This window comes from Hibiscus syriacus, unplaced genomic scaffold (genome assembly GCF_006381635.1).
Source record: "Hibiscus syriacus cultivar Baekdansim isolate YM2019G1 unplaced genomic scaffold, ASM638163v2 tig00112530_pilon, whole genome shotgun sequence".
Lineage (NCBI taxonomy): Eukaryota > Viridiplantae > Streptophyta > Magnoliopsida > Malvales > Malvaceae > Hibiscus > Hibiscus syriacus.
In genome coordinates, this window is record NW_024063358.1 from 723,865 (window position 1) to 748,210 (window position 24,346).

Below are 24,346 nucleotides of genomic sequence, written 5' to 3' on the forward strand. Positions count from 1 at the left end.
AACATCCTTTTTATAGTGAATAATCAAAGTCCAAAGAGTATCGATATTCGATTCTCCGGAAAATCCGGGAAAATTATTCAAAGTTAAGAGAAATATCAACTGGCGGCAGTTGCGATTATCCCAGTTACAAAACCGACACTAACACTGCCCTGAAAGTCCAGGGCAGCAGAAGCAAAAATCTGCAACAAACCTTCGGCATTATCTAATAAAATTAAAAATCCTTGTTGAGATCTCAAAGAGAACATATAATGCTATTATCAACCGATCAGCAACTTGTTCTCCTCCAAGAAACTGTAGGTGGGCACTTCCAGGTTGTAGGGTGCTGGACCCTTGCGAATCCTGCCAGAGACATCATAATGGGAACCATGGCAAGGGCAGAACCATCCACCATAATCACCAGCATTCGGCAAGGGAATGCAACCCAGGTGTGTGCAGACCCCGACAACAATTAACCATTCTGGATTCTTAACCCTTGCTGCATCCTCTTGTGGATCACGAAGAGATCCTACATCAACACTGTTTGCCACCTTGATATCCTCCTCAGTTCGACGTCTGATGAAGACCGGCTTTCCACGCCACTTAACAGTTACAGTACTGCCAGGTTCGATGCTGGAGAGATCAACCTCAAGAGAAGCCATTGCAAGAACATCCTTACTAGCTGACATGCTCAGTACAAACTTGAGGATAAGCAGGCGGATAAGAGATGCATACACAAACCTACCACCTGTCAGGACAAAGTAGGCAAATGCCCGCTTGCTAGGGTCACCTGGAGGAAAACGTTCGTGGTTGTATTCATCATAAACTATTTTAGAACTGGGGTTCTTAATAGCTGCCATTGTTGGTGGAACATCAGGAATTACACTGCTTTCGCTTCTTGGGGTGAGGGGCTCGGAAGCAAAACCTAAAGAAAACATTACAAGTCATATCTTTAGGGAATAAGCACAAAATAAGAAGACAAAAAAAAACCTTTTCAGCATTCCAGTATTCAATTTTGAGGATAGGAAGAATATTGTATAGCAAATATCATTTCATGGCTGTTGAATTGGAAATGTAAAGGATTGTTCCATACAAGTACAACCACTATTTGAGTCAAAAAACCCTAGAATCGAGCCTCCATTGCAAGGCTGTGTAAATATTGGTTCTCAAAAGGGAAAAAAGTGGTTTCACTTTCAATACCCATTCATAAGATATGATTAGAACCAGTTTCAGAAAGTATTTTTATGATTTCAAACAAAATAAGAAAAGCTCGCCACTGAAATCAAACATTATTCTAGTACATTGGAACAATGCTCTAAGAGAGGTCTCTCTCGCATAACTTCTAAAGAACACTACAGCTGATGAATACTCCGTTGCCCAAAGGCATGTTAAGCCGATTGAGTATACTCACTCTTAATGAAGATCATATGCAGTAGAAGAAAGTGGACAAACCATAGCTACCAAATTAGATCACCAAAGACACCTTCAGATATCCTTTTGTTTTTGCCACAGGTGCCTTTCCCCAAGCCCAACATCATTTTTTTCATCTTAAAAAACAGGGTGTCTAATTAACTAAATCTATAACCTTTAAGACCATATTCTGATCCAAGTGTACTACATTTTAACTAGGCTTAAGGGTTACCTATGCCTCTATAGTAGACCAAATTTATCATTTTCGCCCCTATCGTATTTTCACATCAATTTAGCCCTCAAAGCTATTTAATTTCATCATTCTATACCCTTTCCTCAACTTAAAACCCTAAGTTAGTGTTTAGAGGTAATAGGGTTATGGTTTAGGGATTATAATTTAGACTTTTAAGTTAGGGGTAGGGTTATAGAATGATGCAATTGAGCAACTTCAAAGGCTAATTTGATGCGAAAATACGATAGGGGCGAAAGTGATAAATTGGGTCTACTACAGTAGCAAAAGTTACCCTTTTGCCTTTTAACTAATTTGAGAGTTTTGCTAAATTCTATAAGAGATGCAAGTAGCTTTGATTATTCACGCAACCAAATCAATATGATAAACAGAAGTAAGAAACACTAGTCAAAATGGTGCAAAATAAAGTCTTGAAGTTCATCAATTAGAATTTGAAAATGATTATGGTATTATAATGAAAACCTAATTGAATAGTATTTGTTATGACCACCATAGAAGGATCAAAAACTGAAACAAAGTGGATAAATTGATAGGCAAAAGGAAACCCTAAGCTTTGATTGAGAATTAGATAGGCAGAAGGAAACCCTAAATGAGTACAGGAAGACATCTTTCAATCTCCTTTTTTGTGTAACATAAGCACGTTTCCCAAAAAATCAAATTCCCTTTTCACCTTAAGAAAAGGGTGTCCTAATTAGCAAAATCTGCAACATTTAAGACCATATTTTGATCCAAATGTACTATATACTAAATTCTATAAAAGATGCAAGTAACTTTGATTATTCACATATCCAAATCAATAACATAAACAAAAGTAAGAAACAAAGATTCAAAGCGATGCAAATAAAGCAGGTACTAGTCTAACAAGTTCATCAGTTAGAATGCGAATATGAATATGGTATCAAAACGAAAACCTAACCGATTATAGTATTTGTTATGACTGCCTTAGAAGGTTGGAAAACTGGAAGGAAGAGAAAATTGATAGGAAAATTGAAATCCTAAGCTCTGGAGAGAAGAAGGAAATGAGGATTGAGAGACACTTTTCAATCTTTTTTCTGTTGGTCAGATAGGAGCCTTACCCCAAGCATCAAATTCCTTTTTCACCTTAGAAAATGGGTATCTAACTAAATCTGTAACCTTTAAGACCACATTTTGATCAAATCGTACCATATTTTAACTAATTTGAGCGTTTTCCAAAACTCCATAAGAGATGTAAGTAAGTTCGATTGATTTTTCACATATCCAAATCAATAACATAAACAAAAGTAAGAAATAAAAAATCAAACTAATGCAAGATGAAACGTGTACTAGTCTTAAATTTCATCAATAATAATTCGAATATTAATAGTGTATGTCGGTAACTTAACAAAAACCTAACCAATAATAGAATTTGTTATGAACCGCCATAGAAAGACAAAAAATTTAAACCAAAGGGAACTAAAATTGATGAGTAGGCAAAAGCAATCCCTAACCTCTAGTGGGAAGATGGAAGTGAGAAGCGAGAGAGAAGGGGGAGGTGTATCTGAGACCATCAGAAGAATCGGCGCCGCCGGTGAAAGGACGAGCGGCGACTGCGGAGGTGGCCTGTTGAAGCCTCCACGCAGACGGACAAGAGGCGAGCCTCCTCGTTGCTGCCCTCAGCATCTTCAATTCGATTTGATTCACAGCGAGAGAGAGCTTTCTTTCTTCGTTTATTTTTCTTGCCTTCAAGATCCTTCCTATTAGCTAGGGACATCGAGATGCAGAGCTTCATACATGAATAAAGTTAATTACGCAGAAGACCCTCAAACTATTTCATCAATTGGTCACTAAAGTTTAAAACATTCTATATTAATCCTCAAATTAAAACTATCATCCAATTAAAACTTTTCCATTAATCTAACATTAATTTTATCATTAATGATAACCTAATTTTCTCTAATTTCTTTGACGATCATCTCTTTTTTTTTTCGTCTTTGTTAATTTGCAGCGAAACCAACTTCAATATTAGTTGTCGACCATCAGTATTCTTTATTGTCATTTTCTTCTCTATAATATATATTTATTTTCTTTTGTTTTTTTATTTTCAATAAGTTTACATGTGTTGCACGTTTTCATCTGCATTTATTGTATTTTTTTATGTTTTTTAGCATGTTTTTCAGCTCTTCTTATTTGGTCATTTTTCATTTGTCCTTTTTCTAAGGGTTGATTTGACATCGTCACGACTGATCAAGATGACGCTTATCTGATATCTTGTTGATCTTTCCTGCTTGGGACCCTCATATTAGATTTGGATACTCAATTTACATTCGTGGGTAGCTTTTCATGTCGCTTGAGTTTGATTTGCAATTTGTCAGTGGTCTTTCAATATCTTGATCCCCTTTTGTAGTTCGTTTGTTGATACGATCAGATCTGTTTGTGTCTATATTTGTTTGAATTTCTTGGTTAGATTTAATATTTCCTTGTATGGTCCTTATATGATATTAAATTGTTAGTTTTTGTTCAATGATTATAGGAAATTTTCTTAATTATATGTTTAATTTATGATTATTTTTCTTAATTATGTGCTTAAATTACGATTGTGATTGTAAATATTTATTGTAATTTGGAATATTTCCTATTTTAAATAAAATTAATTACTTCTATAAAAAATTATCTTTAATGATACATGTCAACATCTTATTAATAATTAAATATTGGCTTAATGCCCAAATAAGTGCCCAAACTATACTTTTTGTGTCAAATAAGTGCTTACATATTTTTTGGCCCATCCGGGTGAATAACGTTACAAACGTTAACACTTTAGGTGTCCGGGCCGTCAACGGTGTTAGTTTTCCTCATTAAGTGACACGTGTCATAACATGATAATTTTGAAATTTATTTTTAAAAAAATATTATTATGAAAAAACAACCCAAAAAACTCAAACCCTAACCTTAATCTATTGTCGCCGTCCTCTCCAGCCATGACCACCGCTGTCAATGTAGTCCTTGCCATCATCCTAGTTATATGCAATTGTAGTTGTTGTTGATTCACCATCGGAATCACATGAGATCGTTATTTTCATCCTAAGGTTAACGGGATTTAAAACATCGATTTTTCGTCAATCGATCGTCAACCGATAATAATTTCATAGGGATTTTAGTCACTAGGGGGAGGGGAGGTTTGGTGGAAGTTCTTTGATGGCAAAGGGTGGCGGTCGACGTAGGTTTAGGAGTTGAAATGAAGGTTTTCAAAGTTTATAGTTATTTCAAAATTTATGTTTTTTCTTTTTAAAAAATATATAATTTTATTTTTTAAAATTTTATATAAAATTTTAAATTTATCAGATTATGACACGTATAATTTAACAAGTGAAAACTAACGTCATTGACGGCCTGAGCATCTAAAGTGTTAATGTTTGTAACGTTAGACACCCGTATGGACAAAAAATATAGACACTTATTTAACCAAAAAAATATAGTTTAGACACTTATTTAGACATTACACTTTAAATATTTAACTCGTCAATATTAATGTTGGTTGTCGACTTTCGATGACTATTAGTTCTCTTTTTTTTTTATATATTATGTCTTTTAATTTTTTCTTAAGTCTTTTTTTGAATTAATCACTGTTATTCGATCTATTGACTGATTAATCCAGATCGGGTACTGCGAAGGCGAGGACGACCCTCCCAACATTAATAAAAATATTTATCTTTGTGACATGTTTTCTTTGCTCACGTGGCACGATTTTTATGATTTTTGGCATTTTTTTTGCGTTCCTTTGCAATTTTTTTGGTGCTCACACAAAAATCATCACGAAATTTATTTTCTGATTGATTTGTCGATTATCACGTATAATCATATCCCCTCTTTTGATAAAAAGTTGTTTGCCTATATAATCGAAATGTGTAGCAAAGCAGCCGCCAGATTGTTTAGTTCGCTCACCACTCTTTTATCACTTCGTAAAGCGTCTCATCCGACAGAGACAATTTTTTTTTATAAAGGTTATTAGTTTTTGATTTTGATATCTTTATCAATGAAATGTTTTATTTTTCTTCGTAATTTTAAGTTTAATATTTTGTTTTGTATGAGTATTTTGGTGACTTCTCCAAATTAGTTTATTTAGAATTACCGAAGAAAATGACAAGCAAACTAAATCATATCAATAGGGAAAAATGAACATGTCAAAATTTACGTGAAATACCTTAGAGAAAAAATTTCAAAAATAAAGAAGACAAAGTTTATTATATCGAAAAATAGTTAATTAAAACCTTGGAGAGCACTACATAGAGAGTTAGTATATCGTAAAGTATACCGTGCTTGTAGCGTACCGTAACGTATCATTAAAGAGATGTATCAAAACATATTAAAAGAAAATTTGTCTTTATTATGCAAATATTAAAAAGTTGTTGGGTGACGGTGAACCGAGGACGACAAACCATAGTGTTGGATTTAGAATATTATATTTTCTGACGAGTTTTCCGACGAGTTAAAGTCTTCGACGATAACTACTACTCATAGTCATTTTAACTTAAATAATATACAAATCCTAATTCTAAATAAAATAAATCATTTAAATTAATTATTATTTTTAATAAAAATATCATAATTTAATTATAATTCTATTAAAAATAAAATAAAATTTTAATTAATGATTAATTTTAGATAAATCCTTATACTTTTTAATATTTACATTATAAAGACAAATTTGTTTATGATACATTTCGGTACATCACTTTAATGATACGTTACGATACGCGACGCGTGCCTGTAGAATTTTTAGTTAGTATATATAGTTAGTTAGTTAGTTAGTTAGTTAGTTAGTTAGTGTGTTTCATTCTACACTCTTACTTTTAATTTTTCATCAAATAGGTTGCACCAGGAATTTTTTGAGTGGAGAAAAAAGTGTTGGCTATGTAGACAATTATGATTAAGGATAAGCATGGTACTCGAATCTGATGAGTTTCGATTCGTTTTAATCTTACAAGATTATTTTAAAAAAAAAAATTAAGGTTGAATTGAGTTCGAGTTTAGGATAAAAATCTTCAACCCGACATAAGAAAATAGTATAATTATCTTTTACATATTTAAGAATAATTGCAATTATATATCTCTTTATTTTTTTCAATTAGATATCTATTTTATCTAATAAAATAAGGGTAAACTATACATTTAGTACTTAAACTATTAGTTTTAGTCTATTTTAGTACATAAACTTTCAATTTTTTCAAAACTATACCTAACATTTAGTTTTTGTTTCATTTTAGTACACTTCCGTTAAAAACTTAATGCGTTTAGTACCTAAACTATCAATTTTGGCCCGTTTTAGTACCTAATCTTTCAATTTTTTTGGAAAACTAAACGTTAAATTCTGAACAGGGTATTAAAATGAAACAAAAACTAAATTTTAAGCATGGTATTGAAAAATTGAAAGTTTACGTACTAAAACGAACCAAAATTGATAGTTTATATACTAAACGCATAATTTACCCTAAAAATAATTTATATATATATTTGTGTTGGATCAATTAGGTGCAAGTTTTATCTAATAGCAGATCAAAATTCGAGTCGAATATAGTCTTTTTAAAATCGACAAATTTCGAGTCGGGTGGGGTCTTTTTAAAATCGAATCAAGAGACAAATGGTGAGAGAGGTTATTTGGGTCAATAAAAAAACTCGACCCATCCCGACCCGACCCATACTTATCCCTAATTATTATGCAAGGATAAAACTTAATAAATTATTTTCATGGTAAAATGTACTATGCTTTTGTTTTTGTAATTAAAACAAGTATATCACAATATATATTCCATAATATTAAATAAAATCCGGAATTGCACCTGAAATCAATACATTAGTGTGAGCATGTAATACCCCAAATTTTTTCTAGTGACTAAAATGTAAGTTTTGAAAGTTTGGTACCTAAAGTGTAAACTTTGAAACGTTTAGGTACTAAAATGTAATTTTGATAAAATATATCTTGTTTAGCTCGTAAATGAACAACTTGGTCTAAAACAATGATTTTCGTGGGAATCAAATTTTCAGTACGAGATTTGTGTTAATAAAGCGATAAAGTTCGGTATTGGAATCAAATAATCATATCAAACCAAAATTTTATGAAAATTATAAGGATGTTATAAAATGGATGGAAATATTATTTCCATATTTTAGATCAGAGAAATATGGCTCATAACATTGTAATTTTTCAGATTTGATCGAACAGTGGAATTTTAGTGACTAAAATACAATTTTTGAAAATATCATGGCCAAAGTAGAATTTTGAAGTCAAATTGGTTCATTTTTTACTAAGAAATATTTTAATGGGAGACATTGTAATGGCAATTGGTAAATATCAAGTTTCATTAATGATATTTTGGGGAATTTCATTAATTGAATTTTAGATTCAATTTAATTGGTTTAAATGTCATGTGTATCATGAAAATTGCTAGAAAAATCAAGAATTCTTCTTCATTAGCTTGCTGCCTTGAACTCCTCCAAGGTGAAAAAAATTATTTTCTATTTTTGAGCTATTTTAGAAGGATTTTGGACTAAGTTGTGAAATAGGAAATGTTCTACATTCAATTCTCTATCATTTGGTATAAGAAATTCTTGCTAAACGGGCTTGGATGTTGAGATTTGATTACTAGGGTTTATGAAGGGTTTATGGATTTTATGGATTTAATGAAAGATTTGAATGTTAGCGGTGTTGGAGATTAATTCTAAGTGTAATGACCAAAATGATGTGTAGGTGCTTATATATCACTTGGTCATGGCTAGGGTTTTAAGATATGATTGGATTTGGATTAAATTTGATGTTGTGATGATTAGAATAACATGAATTTGTTGTAAGGAGGTTGAATCCATGATTGAAATTGAACAAAAAGTCCCTCTAAAATGACACAGGGTATTCGGCCACAGGGAAATTATTAAGAGAAAATGTTGAAAATTTTCATATGGTTTAGAAATTATATTAGAAGTATTCTATGTGAATTGGAGATTAATTTGGATCAATTTGGAACTTTGAACGTGAAAAAGGGCTAGTTTACAAGTTTTAAGGATTGTGGGACATTATTGTATACATGTGACATTTGGAGTATTCAATGATAATATTTAGTATTGAGATACTGAAAAATTAAGTTGGAAAGTTATTTGGAACCAAATTGCAAATTAGGTAAAAGTTTGGGTTGGAAATCGAAAGGTTCTAAGAAAATGGGGACTTGTTTGCAAGTTACTAAATGTAGAAGTATCATTTGAGTAAATTAGGAAAATTTTGGAAATTTTGGAAACTTGCTGAAATTTTTGTTTAATTATTAAGTTCGAATCAAATTACAAGTTTATAGAGAATGGAGGTTGAATTGGCAAAGTTTAAGAAAGTTTAGGATGTATTTGCAAGCTTTTGAATGTTTAAGTGTTTATTTGAATATTTTATGGAGGTGCTGGAAAAATTTATGTAATTACTATGAAATGATCATAATGGTGAAGGGCTATTATGAATTAAAGGGGAAACTTGAAATGAATTCTAAAAAGAATTCATAATTAAGTGGTTGGAATATGAAATAAGTAAAGGTTGAAGGATGAATAATGAAAAGTAAATATTTTTGGGAATTTATAAGTATGTTGGAAAACTTGAAATCAAGAAGTATGATTTAGTTTGATATCAATTAAGTAATTGGTTTTCAATTTTATAGACTTTTATATTTTTAAGTTTAGATTACGTTAGTTCAATACTAACATATAGTTTAAATATGTTATGTTATTATATCTCATTGTCAGATTCTGATAAATCTAACAATCCGAACTGCTCGAAAGGAAAGGGAAAATCACATTATTAGGAATATCGCGTAAAAGGTTTTATAGTAAGACAAATGTGAGTGCAGTTTATTTATTTAATTTTTATAATCGAGGACGACTTGCGATAAGTCAACCTCATTCTATTTTACAGTATGATTATAAAAAACTTAAATGTGAAATATTTCTATAATATTTTCATCAAGTTTTATGAATGATTTAAGATATGAACTGTGCAAACATGATATTCATGATGATAAATTTTAGACGATAACAATTATCATCTATTGAATAATAAATTATTTTATTATGATACATAAGTCCATTATATGTTACGTTGAGAGTTGTTGGTGCATTTAGCATGTTATTAGTTGAGTACTTTTCAGTTATCAGTTATCAGTTATCAGATCAATTTTGGTACATTCTTATACCAATGTTCAGTATCGTTGGTGTTTTGGTTATGACGCACTGAAGTGCGTCATATCTCAGTATCATTTATGATTTGGCACCGTGTTGTGTATAGTGCGCACCTTACTCACGTACATTGTGTTCTCATAAATATGCATTTGACTATGAAAATAAATATGAAAGCTTGAAATGATTTTTGGTTGACAGAAAGTATGATATAATTATTTTATCAGATATTGTTTATCAGAATTTTATTGAGTTCATGAATTAAATAAATTTCAGGTCTCAGTGAAGGAATTGACATGGATAAGTTAGTTTGCCAATTTAATAGTTTATTTATGTTTATGATATTTTCATGATTTATCTCACCTTAGCTTCCTACTGCCTCACTAAGTTATACTTAACGTGCAATTATTTTCATGCACAGATTCTAATAGAGATAATCACAAGTAGTGAGGAGACTTCTGAGCATCTTTTGGAAGTTAATACCTATAATCAGAATCAGTGAGATATCTATGATGTTACTTTTGATTTTTAGTGACATGTATAATTATGTCAGTAGTTCTATTTATCAGATTTATTTTAAATAGTCTGTAATAGTAAACTAGAATCATTTTATTTTATTTTACTTAGCTTAGTTTTATCAGTATTCATTCATGAAAAGAATATTTATATTATTATGTTTTAATTTTTCTTTTTGCAAAAATGCATTAAACATTAAAATCAGTGGTTGACAAAAGGATTTATTTTTTACAATAAAATATTAATTTAGAATTTAGAATATTCATAAAATAGTATTTTAAAGTTAAAATATGAGCGTTTTAAAACGAAACAAAATTTTAGTCATTTCAATTCAGTAAATGTTTTATAAATTGATGTGACATCTTTAATTCGTATATCGGGACGTATACAGGTTAAGGGTTTGCAAAGGATGGAATTTAAGTCAATATCTCAAAATTTATGAACATACTTATAAAATACTGCATAAGCAATACCATCTTATGAAACAGTGAACATAATCAGCGGAGGAAAACATAAGCAAATGAGCTTAAACTCCAAGTTCATGAAATTGATTCCTTATTCTGAAACGTTATGAACATAATCTGCCCAGCTGCAAAATAGTAGGAACAATAAATACTGCAAAAGGAACACAATCATATAAAACAGTGAACAAATATGATCTGAAATGGTTACAAATCACAATCATTTATGGCCTGGATTAAGTTTACCGCATATTCAAAGAAAAATATTTAAGACTCCAGCTAATGGGATAGCTGATTCAATATTTTTGAATACACTATAAATTACCAGTTATGATTTATGTTTGATTCATACTCAAGCAAAGAGAAAAAAGGATGAGAAAATCAAGTTTCTTGTTGTCTCTTCACATTTCTGTCATTCTCATGCTTTGCATGAGCCTTTCTTCTGGTGCTGTAGAGCAAGATAGAAAGGCAAGTACTTCCTTTTTCTATTGATAATCTTTTTTCCTGACTCGTCTCTTCGAATTTTATAAGTTTGTCCCTAATATAAAATCGTGTCGATCCTTTTTAGCGACTTTTTCCCGAAGCTGGTTCATGAATTATAATGGGTGATGATGCAGGTTTACATTGCATACATGGGATCACTTCCCGAAGGAGACTACAGTCCATCATCCCATCATTTCAATATGCTTCAATCACTTCTTAAACGGAGGTATGATTTAAGGGTTTTGATCTGATAAACCAAATTTTATTCTTCTTCTTTTTGTTGTTGATTGTTTTTGCCTGTCTCCAGTTCTGTGGGAAATTACATAACCAGAAGTTACAGAAGGAGCTTCAATGGCTTTGCTGCTAAGCTTACTGATGAAGAGGCAAAGAAACTTGCAAGTAAGTGGTGTAAAATCTCTTTTTTTTCCATTCAATCGCATTGCCTTGATGATACATTGTCACCAATTTCAAATATGCAGGCTTTAAAGGAGTGGTTTCGGTTTTTCCAAATAAAGTTTATCAACTTCAAACAACAAGATCATGGGATTTCATGGGATTCAGTCGAACTGTTAAACGCAATCCTACAGCTGAGAGCAATGCCATTATTGGTGTCCTCGATACCGGAATCTGGCCTGAGTCGGATAGCTTCAGCGATGAAGGCTTCGGTCCTCCTCCGAAAAAGTGGAAGGGGTCTTGTAACGGTGGCCTAAACTTCACTTGTAACAAGTAAACATATTTCCTTTGTTTGTAATCTCTGATTCTCTCTGTCATACTTGTAGTTTACTAATGAAAATCAATACTTATCTTACAGTAAGGTTATCGGAGCTCGAGCTTACGAGACTGATTCTGCGAGGGATACAGAGGGTCATGGATCGCATACAGCGTCCACTGCAGCTGGAAACATTGTAGACAATGCTAATTTCTTTGGATTTGCTGAAGGAACTGCAAGAGGAGGAGTTCCATCAGCAAGGATAGCTGTATATAAAGTCTGCGGCGCTGATGGTTGTACTGTAGCAAACATCTTGGCAGGCTTTGATGATGCTGTTGCTGATGGAGTTGATATTTTAACAGTTTCATTAGGATCAGATCCATCTGAATTTTATTCGGATCCCGTAGCCATTGGTGCTTATCATGCAGCTGAGAAAGGCATTCTTGTCATGCAATCTGCTGGCAATAGTGGTGCATCCGGGCTACAATCAGTGTCGAGTGTAGCGCCATGGATACTTTCTGTTGCTGCAAGCACAATGGATCGTCTTATCATTGACAATGTTGTGCTTGGAAATGGGAACACACTAATCGTAAGAACCATTCTATTTCATATTTACTAGTATCATACTTTCTACTCCTTGGAAACAAAAATTGAATCGGAAACTTGCTCTTTGCAAGCAGGGATATTCAGTGAACTCTTTCACTCTTAACAGAACAAAGGTTCCGCTGGTTTACGGGTCGCAAGCATCAACTGAGTGCGATGAGAACAGTGCTCGGTTGGTTCCATTGACAAGCTGCATTTTCATTTTCAAAGATTTAGAATGATCAAAATGTATGAATATTTAGTGGTGTTTTTTCCAGGGCATGCTCTGATGGTTGCTTGGACAGTACTCTGGTAAAGAATAAAATAGTTGTATGCGATAACTTCAGAGGTCTACCGGAAGCTCGTCGTGCCGGGGCACTTGGATCAATTCTACAAACTTTATTCGATAATGTTTCATTTGTTGTCCCATTTCCTGCTTCAGCTTTAAGCATTGAACACTATAAATCACTCAAGTCCTATCTGAATTCAACCGAGTAAGTAAATTTTCCTTTACATTGATATGTTAGGCTAATCGAAACCGACTCCTTTCATCTTTGTGTCACAGAAAAGCTGTAGCAGAAATATTGAGAAGTGAAACAATCGAAGATTCTACTGCTCCTGTAGTTGCTGCATTCTCTTCAAGGGGACCTAGTGTTATTGTACCAGACATTCTAAAGGCATGTATTTTTCCTATAAACCAACAGTTATCTCTTGAAAACTTCGATTGTTAAAGCCTTTTTCCCCCTTCATGCGATGCAATGCAGCCTGATATAAGTGCACCAGGAGTGGATATCTTGGCTGCATTTTCACCAGTTGCTCCGCCTTCATCGAGCGGAACCGATGAAAGGCGTGTTAAATACAATATAATATCGGGAACCTCCATGTCCTGCCCTCATGTTGCCGCTCTGGCTGCATATGTTAAAACATTTCACCCCGATTGGTCTCCCTCGGCCATCAAATCTGCACTTATGACCACAGGTAATCTTTCAATGCAACAAATCTCGACTTCTATTAGCTTGTTCTTTCGATCTTATCATCGTTTCCTTTCACTTGTTTTCGACAGCATCGCCAATGGATCCCTCGAAAAATCCAAACGCCGAATTTGGTTACGGATCCGGACATGTCAACCCTGTGAAAGCCATCAATCCTGGACTTGTATATGACAACGCCGAAGGCGAAAACTTAAGGTTCTTGTGTGGTCTTGGATACGATGAAGATAAGATCAGAGCGATATCAGGAACTAACGTCTCCTGCCCTAAAACCTCTAACAAAATGCTTCCAAGAGACTTCAACTATCCTACACTTTCAGCTCAAGTTAAACCAAGTGAATCATTTATAGTCCATTTCAGAAGAACAGTCACAAATGTTGGAACAGCAACATCTACTTACAACGCAAAAATCTTTTCCGAATCCAAACTCGAAATCGAAGTGATTCCGAAAACTCTATCGTTCGAGTCTTTAGCGGAGAAGAAGACATACAATGTGACTGTTAAGGGAAGAGCTCCGAGTGAACAATTAATGGCATCTGCATCGTTGACATGGTCAGATGGCATTCATATGGTTAGAAGTCCGATTGTTATTCATACGTTCGAAGGTTCTCCTAAGACTGTATAAATCTCATGGCTGAACCCTGCAAGTTGCTTCATCTTTATGTTGGTCAATTTCTTGCGTTCTATTAATAATGTAATTTATATTTCTGAATCCTAAAGTTTCTGTATCTATTTGCAAGAAGCATAAAAGGATGTAAATTTAACTTATTTGGAAATAAATTGATTTTTCATTGTACTTTTTTGTTATATGATTAGAGAAATTTGCATGTGTAGTCATCTGAATGAATATGATCTTATAAAATAGTTAAGATAATATGATCTTATAAAATAGTTAACAAATATTGCAAAAAGAACACAAGCTTATAAAACAGTGAACAATATATACAGAAATGGTTAAAAATCACAACCAAAGAGAAAAATATCAGTTATGATCAAGTATTGTTGAATCCACTATAAAATACCATTATGATTCTGTTTGATTCATACTCAAACAAAGAGAAAAAGAATGGGAAAATCAAGTTTCTTGTTGTTTCTTCACATTTCTGTCATCCTCATGCTTTGCATGAGCCTTTCTTCTGGTGCTGTGGAGGAGGATAGAAAGGCAAGTTATTTCTTTTGCATGAGCTTTACTTCTTACGTACGGTCATACACCGCTGTGTAGATGTCGTGTTTTAACCCGGGATTTTAAGAAATAACAACTTTTTAACCTCTGAGATCACTTTGTTCATACGTGATCATGCAGGTTTACATTGCATACTTGGGATCACTTCCTGGTGGAGACTACACAGTCCATCATCCCATCGTTTCGGTATGCTTCAAGCACTTCCTAAACAGAGGTATGATTTAAGGATTTTGATCAGATAAACCAAATTTTATTCTTCTTATTGTTAATTAGAAGGAATAAGAACCATCAATCAGAAATCTGATGTTTTGTTCCCTTCAGCTCTCTGGAAAATTACTTAATCAGAAGTTACAGAAGGAGCTTCAATGGATTTTCTGCTAAGCTCACTGATGAAGAGGCAAAGAAACCCGCAAGTAAGTAGTGTAAAAGCTCTTTTTTTTTTCTCATTGACTTGCATTGCCTTGATGATACATTTTCACCACTTTCAAATATGCAGGCTTCAAAGGAGTGGTTTCGGTTTTTCCGAATAAAGTTTATCAACTTCAAACAACAAGATCATGGGATTTCATGGGGTTCAATCGAACTGTTAAACGTAATGTTACAGCTGATAGCAATGTCATTATCAGTGTCCTCGATATCGGAATCTGGCCCGAGTCGGATAGCTTCAGCGACGATGGCTTCAGTCCTCCCGAAAAGTGGAAGGGATCTTGTAATGGTGGCCTCAACTTCACTTGTAACAAGTAAACAGATTTCCTTATTTGTAATCTCTGGTTTACGGATTACAAGCATCAACCGGGTGCGATGAGGCCAGTGCTCTGTTGGTTCCATTTTACAAGCTGTATTTTCATTTACAAAGATTTAGAATAAGCAAAATGTTTGATATTTGGTGGTGTTTTTTTCCAGGGAATGCTCTGTTGGTTGCTTGGACAGTACCCTGGTAGAGAATAAGATTGTTGTATGCAATAACTACAGAGGTCTACCGGAAGCTCGTCGTGCCGGTGCATTTGGATCAATTCTACAAACTTTATCCGGTAATGTTTCATTTGTTGTCCCATTTCCTGCTTCAGCTTTAAGCATTGAACACTTTGATTCACTCAAATCCTATCTGAATTCAACCGAGTATGTAAATTTCCCTTTACATTGGCATGTTAGGCGAATCGAAACCGATTCCTTTCATCTTTGTGTCACAGAAATGTTGTAGCAGAAATATCAAAAAGTGAAACAATTGAAGATTCTACTGCTCCTGTTGTTGATGCATTCTTTTCAAGGAGACCTAATGTTATTGTACCAGACATTCTAAAGGCATGTATTTTTCCTATAAACCAACAGTTATCTCTTGAAAACTTCGATTTTTAAAATCTTACCCCCCCCTGTGAGTGGATATCTTGGCTGCATTTTCACCGGTTGCTCCACCGTCATCGGCCGGAATCGATGAAAGGCACGTTAAATACAATATAATATCGGGAACCTCCATGTCCTGCCCTCATGTTGCTGCTCCGGCTGCATATGTTAAAACATTTCACCCTGATTGGTCTCCCTCGGCCATCAAACTGCTCTTAGACCACAGGTAATCTTTCAATCCACCAAACTCGACTTCTATTAGCTTGTTCTTTCGATCTTACAATCATCTTTGTTTGCTCGTTTTCGATAGCATCGCCAATGGATCCGTCGAAAAATCCAGATGTCGAATTCGGTTACAGATCCGGACATGTCAACCCTGTAAAATCCATCAATCCTAGACTTGTATACGACAACGTCGAAGGTGAAAGCTTAAGGTTCTTGTGTAGTCCTGGATACGATGAAGGTAAGATCAGGGCGGTATCAGGAACTAAAGTCTCCTGCCCTAAAACCTCTAATAAAATGCTGCCAAGAGACTTCAATTATCCTACACTTCCAGCTCAAGTTAAACCAGGTGAACAATTTACAATCGATTTCCCAAGAACAGTCACAAATGACAAATGTAGGCGTAGCAACATCTACTTACAATGCAACAATCTTTTCGGACTCGAAACTCGAAATCGAAGTGATTCCGAAAATTCTATCTTTTGAGTCTTTAACGGAGAAAAAGTCATATAATGTGACTGTTAAGGGAAAACCTTTGAGTGAACAATCAATGGCATTTGCATCATTGACATGATCAGATGGCATTCATACGGTTAGAAGTCCAATTGTCATTCATACATGGTTAGCCTGAGGCTGTCTAAATCTCCATGGCTGAACCTGCAAGTCTGTAACTCATTAGTTGCTTCGGGTTCACGTTGGCCAATTTCTTGCATTCTGTTAATATTTTAATTTAATTTCCCAGTCCTTAAAGATGCTGCATTTATCTGCAAGAACTATAAAAGGATGTAAATTTAACTTATATGGAAATAAATTGATTTTTCAATGTACTTTTGTATTGTATGATTAGAGAAATTTCCATGTGCAGTCATCTGAATGAACACTGAACGAACACCTTAAAATTCTTGGCATTATCATGTCAAGTTCTTAACATTGTGAATTAATTGTTACGATGTAACCGTTACGTTACGTTGCGATCGCAATTTAATATCATGTGTACACAAATCACGTTCATAATGAAGTGATCTAAGGCCCCACTAACAACCTGGTTAAATTGTGCACCAGAATCAACCAACTTGATGAGCATTTTGTTAGTAAGATGCAATATTTTTTGTGGTTACAAGTAAGAACTGCATTAGCAGTGGAGACTTTAGGTATTATTCATGCCATCCCGGAGCAGGTTACGTCGAACCTCCTCAGGAGGAACGCTGAGGATCGCCAATCCCAAGTGCAGGAAAATATTCATTCTTGTAGACGAATATGATTAGGGGTGCTTATCGAGCGAGTCGATGTCGAGTTAGGCAGTGCTCGACTTGTGCTCGTTAAAAAATTTTGTTGCTCGACTCGACTCGTTGCTCGTTAAGCTCATTAAAATTTTGTTCAACTCGTGCTCGTTAAGCTTGTTACTCGCCTCGTTGCTTGTCTTGTTACTCGTTGAGCTCACCAAAATTTTTATTTTAATTTTTTAGCTATATCTAAAATCTACTAATACTATATAAAGATTAATATAAACGTAAATTGATAAATTTAACAAAAAAAATTATCAAAAGAGTGTATGAAACAAATTCAAAGTCTAAACTCCAAACTAAAAATATACAAATACATTAAAATAATAATTAGGGTTTAATTGTAAAATAATAATTAATAATTTAGTATTTTTATTAGAAAATTAATAGAAAAAGAATGGGAAAATCAAGTTTCTTGTTGTTTCTTCACTTTTGTGTCATCCTCATGCTTTGCATGAGCCTTCCTTCCGGTGCCGTGGAGGAAGATAGAAAGGCAAGTAATTTCTTTTGCATGAGCTTTACTTCTTATGGTCATACACCCCTATGCACGTCGTGTTTTAACCCGAGATTTTAAGAAATAATAACTATTCTTTAAGCACTGAGGTCACTTGGTTCATGTGCGAGCATGCTTTAAAGGAGTGGTTTCGGGTTTTCAATAAAGTTTATCAACTTCAAACAACAAGATCATGGGATTTCATGGGATTCAGTCGATCTGTTAAATGCAATATAATGTCGTGTTTTAACCCGATATTATATTGTATTTATTTCATATACCATTTAAACGATGTTAAAATTGCTGGAAGTAAACAAAAGTATCCACCCCTACTAAACACATTATGTTTTGGTAAATTCATACCCCTTGTTAAAATACTTTTTAGGAAAATTAAACAAATTAGAACCTATATCCCTTCATTTTTAATTTTAGGGGATATTATCTATTTAGTACCTAAACTATCAGCTTTAATACATAAATTTTCAATTTTGTACCTAAACTATAACATTTAGACTTAACCGGTGTCAGTTGCCAAGTCCCGTTTTAGTACCTAAACTTCCATTTTAGTACCATCCATTAAAAGTTTAACACTTTTAGTACCTAAACTATTAGTTTTGATCCGTTTTAGTACCTAAACTTAAAAAAAAATTAAATTTAATGTTAAATTTTTAACGGGATATTAAAATGAAACAAAAACTAAAGTTTTTAACGACAGACACTAAAATGAAACAAAAACTGAACTTTAGGAATGATTTTGAAAAAAAATTAAATTAGACGGACCAAAATTGATAATTTAGGTACTAAACGCATAATTTACCCATAATTTTAATATGATGATTTAACAATTATACTCTTACCATCATTTTATTTATATTTATATGTATCCCTCAAGCTTCATCCTGACCTATCCTTCTTAAAAATATATATTTTTTTCTCTCAAAATAAATTTTCATCAAATTTTTAAGCCCTATCAATATAAATTAAGTCATCCCAGTCCTTTTTAGATAAAACCTCCCTAAATATGATAAAAGCAAAATCAGATATTTATTTCGTGCAATAAAATATCTTAAAAGGCTCCCAAAATATCTCCAACACAATAGGATTGTTGCACTTATCTACACTGAGTGGCAAATATCCAACCCACCCTCCCCTATAAATTAACTTCAACACTTCAATTTCACCGTATAGAACTCATTATCCAAAACATTCCAAGATGCAAGCAGCTCTTAGCATTGCACCACCCCTTGTTCCTACTACTCTCCCTCCCTCCAAAGCCTTGTCCCCGAGGCTCGGCTGCTCTGTCTATTCCCGTGGCCGCCGCCTTTCGATCAAAGCAGTCGCCACCACCTATGACACTTCCGTTGTTGACTACAGCTCTATGTTCTCGTAAGCCCCATGTTTTATACTTTAGCATAATAAGCGAACATTATAAGAACAATTTACCGAATGTTCGGTTCATTTTCACTAAAAAATTGGATACGGTCGAGTTCATAGCTTGAAAGATAAGTTATGTTGTTCATTTGACACAAAAAGAGCTTTAATCGATGCCTGCAGTGTGTTTCCAGCAGAGGCGTGCGAGACAATAGGTGGAGATGCATGTCGTGCAGACATATACCCTGAAGTGAGGCTGCAACCAGAAGCCAGAACCGACTCTCCTAGGACCGCAACCGAGTCGGTAGACAGAGAATATCTCGAATACAATGATGCGAAAACGTATTAATTACTTTCTCGACAAGTTAACCAAATTTCTATACATGTACATATATAATAACTCCTACCATTTTTCTGACCAGTGATTTCATATCGTTTGCGCTTGTTCCGCATGCGTACATGCAGGGTTTTCTGCGCTGAGGCGTGTGATGATCTGGGTGGCGAGTTCTGTAGCCAAGGGTATCAAAGGGGAGTGTATTAGAAGCTATTGACCTAGTCACCAGGATCCTCCGCAGCTTTGAGCATGGGAGATATATATATATTTGTGTGTGTGTGATCTAATGTATATATACAAAACTTCTACTTGCTGTATAACGACATATAAACTTCCTTAATGATACAACATAGTTTCGATTTGGAGAAGAAGATAAGTAAAAGTTCATGGTATTTCCGAACAGCTTCACATTTATACTTGGTTTGGCTGTAGACAGACACCAACATTGTTGCAAGAAATCAGTATATTCCTAGTGAATTTTGCATTGGTACGCTTGTGTAGAATTCGGGAACATTATTGATCCAATTTGGAAACACTACCGATCCAATTCAGTAAAAACTAACGGTCCCATTTATATATAAGTTTCTACTAAAATAACCAAAGAAGAGTATCATATCGAACGGGACAATCGGAACCATCAAGGCAATATCGTTGCTATTGATTACCAAGGAGGTGGATCGAGATTGTTGGTGCTTTTGTTTGTAAGTTAGGCCGCCAAATCCTTCATCGAGGCGGCCAAAATCAAGTGTGCGAGCCATGACGGTTGAGAAGGTGGCAGTTTAAACCCTAAAATACTGACTTCTGGAGGGAAATGGGGTTTCAGTAAAGCCCATTGGAAGAGCCTTGGATAGTGTGTTTGGTGAAATTAGTTACCAAATTTGTTCATTCCCCAGGACAGGCCGCAACCAATACGAAAGAACAAAAGGGAAATCAGGTATAAAATAAGGAGAGTTTTATTTCTAAAAGCTGAAATTACTTGAGACAAACTGCAAACGAGATTCTTGTACTTAACAAATAAAAGCCAAGTAACTAACGTTATCAACTAATGATGCTTTGCTTGCGCCACCTACAAATGTTCGACTTGAAAATCAGTCCTTCACTGATGGGATGCTCGAGCAAATCGAGTTTATGAATTACCCCCGAGGTATAAGACAAGCTATTCAATTCACATTATACCATTGAAACCAGCAGAATCCAGAAGCACCGCTTTGATTTGCTCAGCCATTAAGTCCTGCCCTTCTCTGCATTGCTGTTGAACAATAAACCAAACAACTAATCAATCTCTTGATCGAAATATATGAATGTCACCCCATATAGCAATATTTGATCTAGATAACCATTTCCTATACTAAATGATTTGTTCTTGGTTGCCACTCTCCTCCAGTTTTCTATATCATGTTACCTAGGTGGCAATCTTTCCCGGCTTTTATTATTTTGTAGATCGGGTGAATTCCGGCAATGGCTTCAAACTTATCTCAAGGAGTAATTGTTTCACTTATCTAAGATCGACAATTACTAACCTTAGCTATTAGCTTTTCATATGGCGGGAGCCGGGTTTTAAAAATTTGTGGCAACAAAAAGGAAAAAGAAGAAAAGAAAAGTGTACTAAAGCATTACCAACCTAGGTTCCACTATAAACCAGGATTCTTACATCAATCCATGTGCAAACAGTACATGTAGTCAGTCTCCTATACAGGACAATAAGAGAGTTGAGTCTTCAACCTTAGGGGTCTTGGCTCATGGTCTATAGCATTATTTGAACTTGCCTTTTACCTAAACCAGTTACTTTTTAAACTACGGCCGAACTAGCAAAATATAAAGGTCCATTCCTTCGTTGTAGTTGTTGTTATATGAGTTGAGCACAAGAAAGAACTCTATTTAGGGATTCGGTTTAGCAGTGGAATTGGCATGGCTTGGAAAGAAGCCACACATTCATTAAAATTGTTAAAAAGATGTTAGTTGCAATTATACGAGAAGAGTATATATAATCGGTTGGAAATCACCAAAAGCATATTAAGCCGAGAAGAGAAGAAAGAAGTGCACCTCAGCCCGGAACACATCCAGTGCAAATCCATTGAAACAGCTAATTACAGCTTGCTCTACACCCAGTCCAAGGTTGTCTAGAGCTCGCATAGTGGAGAGCAAGAGACCTGGCCTGCGAGCACAAAACATGTGAATGTTGACAGCCCTTCCTTCCCTTACCCTAACCTCCACCTGGAAATTACAGAAGCATAAAAGTTGGGAGTTATTTGAGTTATTGCTCAAAACATTTACGAAAAAATTACATTGACACAACCTGGTGAAAGTTAAGCATATATCTGTCCAAATGCATATTGAGATCACTGAAACTTTCGGGAAAGAACAAATATCTCGCTTCTTCATTTGTTCATTATTCAAATCAAAGAAGCTCTTCAACCAAGGCTATGGATTGCAGCAGATGACATGAGAAGTATAGTATTCTAATTTCATGATGATATCAATCAACAAATGTAGAACCTAAGAAGTGCATGTTAAAGGTTCAACAGGGCACTGTTAACTTTCTGGAATCAAATTTAAACACAAATCATTTTAAAGTCTATCAGTTCATAGTCGAGTTAGAAAGAGTGCAACTTTATGCAACACGCTGGCTCAATGTATAACTTATTTGTCTTGGTGAAATCATGCAAGTCAATACCAGAAAAGAACAGACAAGCATCCATATTTTGCCCCTTTCACCCTAAAAATTTTCAAATTTCATACATGTCAATTTTTTTTGCCTAGTAGGGCAAAAGACTTATACACAAACAGAAAGTAAGAAAATAAAGCAAACAGTAGGGGGGAAAAATAAGTGAACTTTTAGGTCCAAAAGTTTACCTTAGCCGGTTGGCTTTTAGAGCCGGCGAACAAGTTGGGGCGTAGTTCTTCCTTCACACGACATGGAAGGGTAGGTGGGGTCGGAGTCACCGGGTTGAAACTTTTCGATGGTGACATCAAAGAGCCAGATGGAGCTGATTCAAGTTCAATATGGAGATCATTAATCTTTTGCAGAAGCTCCTTCAAATAATCAATGGCATCCCCGAGTATTGAAGCCCTATCCATCTGTGAAATGATAAGCACAATGAGTAGCCGCCATGGATATAAGTATCAATTGAAGGAACACCAAAATGACCGTAAACAAATTTCAACCACAATCACTCAACAGACAACAAGTAATATTAAAAGAAAAGGGGGAAAACTCAAATTAAACATGCATGTTCTCAAACTCTCAATATAAATTACTTTGTATCACAAAAGAATATGCCAGTCTATAATAATCAAATGCCATGAGAACTTTCAAAGATGATATACCTTGCTAATCTTGGGCACAACAGACCTAAGCATGTAAAGCCTGTCATTGAGCTTCTTCCTCCTCCGTCTCTCCGCCATCAAATTTTTCGCCGGCATACCTTTCTTCTTCCCCTTCTGATCCCCACCGCCGCCGGTAACAATACTAGTTGCATTTGAGTTGCACCCACCGTTGTTCACAGTCTCCTCCACTTTGCAATCATCATTCCTCTCATCGGAATCATAATTCAAGCCTGATATATCGATGCTGGCTTCCTCAATATCCCCTTCTTCATGCCTCTTCCTCTTTCCCTCCGACGCTTCCCCTCCGAATCTCAGCCCCGAAACATCCAAATTCCCCAATTTATCAGATCCACCAGAGCCCTGACGCATCGCAGCTCGCTTCTGAAACAGATTCGGGTGAGAACCAAGTGAAGGGAAAACTTCAAGGGGCTCCAAAACCTTTCCCCTGTTCATAAACAGGGAATTCCCCGACCCGTCAAAAGCACCGCCGCTAAACCCACCGCTCAAAGAAGAAGCATTCTCGGTTCCAGCGAACATTCTCGAACCTTGAAACTCGGAGCTCGAGGTGAACTCGGAAGTACCCATTTGAGCCTGGGGGAAAACCATCAAATTCGAGGCTACATTCGGCTGAAACTGAGCGAGAAAAGCCGATTCGGAACCGAAATCAAAGGCATTATTATCAAAAGGGTTGTTGCAGGAGACGTTGAGGAGAGAAGAGAAGCAAGATTTAGGGGGTAACAAGGGGTGAGACTGTGAAGGGTCAAGCGTGAAGGCCTGCGAGGGAGAACAAGAAGAAGACGAATCAATCGAGTGGTGAAGAAGAAGATTGTTGTTGTCAACCTGGTTACAACCAAAACCAAGCTCCTGGTTCATAGCAGGATTAATGTACCAATCATCATCGAGCATGGACCTGAAACTCGAAAGAGAAGCAGCCGACATACCCAACTCATCTTCCTTAGCCTCGAATCCGTTACCGGTAACATTATTGTCGGTATCGTTGTTGGTTCGATTCCAGGAAGAAATTGCATCTTCTTCTTCCTCTTCGCCACCCATCCAAACGACGCCGCTCGCTCCAAGGACCATCTCTTTCATCCTCAGGAGGCTTTCGTTTTGCTTTTCTTTTTGGCTGGTTTTGGAAGAAAGGCAGTAACAGTGAGAAGAAAGGGGGAGGGAAACTGAAGAAGCTTTCTATGAGCAGCAGAGAATCGTAATAATAATTTGGAGAGAGAGAGAGAGATTGAAGATTGAACGTTACA

At 35.1% G+C, this 24,346-nt stretch overlaps 4 protein-coding genes and 1 pseudogene across 4 annotated transcripts; 3 read left to right on the forward strand and 2 right to left on the reverse strand.

Moving 5' to 3' along the window:
* Positions 1–26: 26 nt before the first annotated feature.
* LOC120181715 (cytochrome b-c1 complex subunit Rieske-4, mitochondrial-like) lies at positions 27–3,371 on the reverse strand. The gene is made up of 2 exons (XM_039186801.1): positions 3,106–3,371; positions 27–901 (listed from the first exon to the last, which is right to left on the reverse strand). Exons 1-2 carry the CDS (start codon positions 3,275–3,277, stop codon positions 258–260), a joined length of 816 nt encoding a protein of 271 aa, XP_039042732.1. The 5' UTR covers positions 3,278–3,371; the 3' UTR covers positions 27–257.
* A 7,772-nt stretch (positions 3,372–11,143) lies between these two features.
* On the forward strand, positions 11,144–14,161 carry LOC120181749 (subtilisin-like protease SBT4.6). Its single transcript, XM_039186822.1, has 10 exons — positions 11,144–11,241; positions 11,391–11,482; positions 11,564–11,655; positions 11,736–11,982; positions 12,068–12,554; positions 12,646–12,740; positions 12,826–13,041; positions 13,113–13,224; positions 13,312–13,525; positions 13,611–14,161. Exons 1-10 carry the CDS (start codon positions 11,146–11,148, stop codon positions 14,159–14,161), a joined length of 2,202 nt encoding a protein of 733 aa, XP_039042753.1. The 5' UTR covers positions 11,144–11,145.
* A 441-nt stretch (positions 14,162–14,602) lies between these two features.
* Positions 14,603–16,913, forward strand: LOC120181750 (annotated as a pseudogene).
* A 2,343-nt stretch (positions 16,914–19,256) lies between these two features.
* On the forward strand, positions 19,257–20,134 carry LOC120181597 (light-regulated protein, chloroplastic-like). The gene is made up of 3 exons (XM_039186689.1): positions 19,257–19,444; positions 19,613–19,771; positions 19,895–20,134. Exons 1-3 carry the CDS (start codon positions 19,272–19,274, stop codon positions 19,968–19,970), a joined length of 408 nt encoding a protein of 135 aa, XP_039042620.1. The 5' UTR covers positions 19,257–19,271; the 3' UTR covers positions 19,971–20,134.
* A 566-nt stretch (positions 20,135–20,700) lies between these two features.
* LOC120181595 (transcription factor ICE1-like) lies at positions 20,701–24,346 on the reverse strand. Its single transcript, XM_039186688.1, has 4 exons — positions 23,091–24,346; positions 22,617–22,841; positions 21,807–21,977; positions 20,701–21,012 (listed from the first exon to the last, which is right to left on the reverse strand). Exons 1-4 carry the CDS (start codon positions 24,180–24,182, stop codon positions 20,929–20,931), a joined length of 1,572 nt encoding a protein of 523 aa, XP_039042619.1. The 5' UTR covers positions 24,183–24,346; the 3' UTR covers positions 20,701–20,928.

Coding starts and splice junctions, on each gene's coding strand:
- LOC120181715 (XM_039186801.1), bottom strand. CDS start 3,277: ATGCTGAGGGCAGCAACGAGGAGGCTCGCCTCTTGTCCGTCTGCGTGG. Junction 902..3,105: donor CTTCCATCTTCCCACTAGAG/GTTAGGGATTGC, acceptor TGTTTTCTTTAG/GTTTTGCTTCCGAGCCCCTC.
- LOC120181749 (XM_039186822.1), top strand. CDS start 11,146: ATGAGAAAATCAAGTTTCTTGTTGTCTCTTCACATTTCTGTCATTCTC. Junction 11,656..11,735: donor AGAGGCAAAGAAACTTGCAA/GTAAGTGGTGTA, acceptor TCAAATATGCAG/GCTTTAAAGGAGTGGTTTCG. Junction 13,042..13,112: donor TCCTATCTGAATTCAACCGA/GTAAGTAAATTT, acceptor TTTGTGTCACAG/AAAAGCTGTAGCAGAAATAT.
- LOC120181597 (XM_039186689.1), top strand. CDS start 19,272: ATGCAAGCAGCTCTTAGCATTGCACCACCCCTTGTTCCTACTACTCTC. Junction 19,445..19,612: donor GACTACAGCTCTATGTTCTC/GTAAGCCCCATG, acceptor CGATGCCTGCAG/TGTGTTTCCAGCAGAGGCGT. Junction 19,772..19,894: donor GAATACAATGATGCGAAAAC/GTATTAATTACT, acceptor GCGTACATGCAG/GGTTTTCTGCGCTGAGGCGT.
- LOC120181595 (XM_039186688.1), bottom strand. CDS start 24,182: ATGAAAGAGATGGTCCTTGGAGCGAGCGGCGTCGTTTGGATGGGTGGC. Junction 22,842..23,090: donor TTGTGCCCAAGATTAGCAAG/GTATATCATCTT, acceptor ATCATTTCACAG/ATGGATAGGGCTTCAATACT. Junction 21,013..21,806: donor TGGATGTGTTCCGGGCTGAG/GTGCACTTCTTT, acceptor ATTGTTCAACAG/CAATGCAGAGAAGGGCAGGA.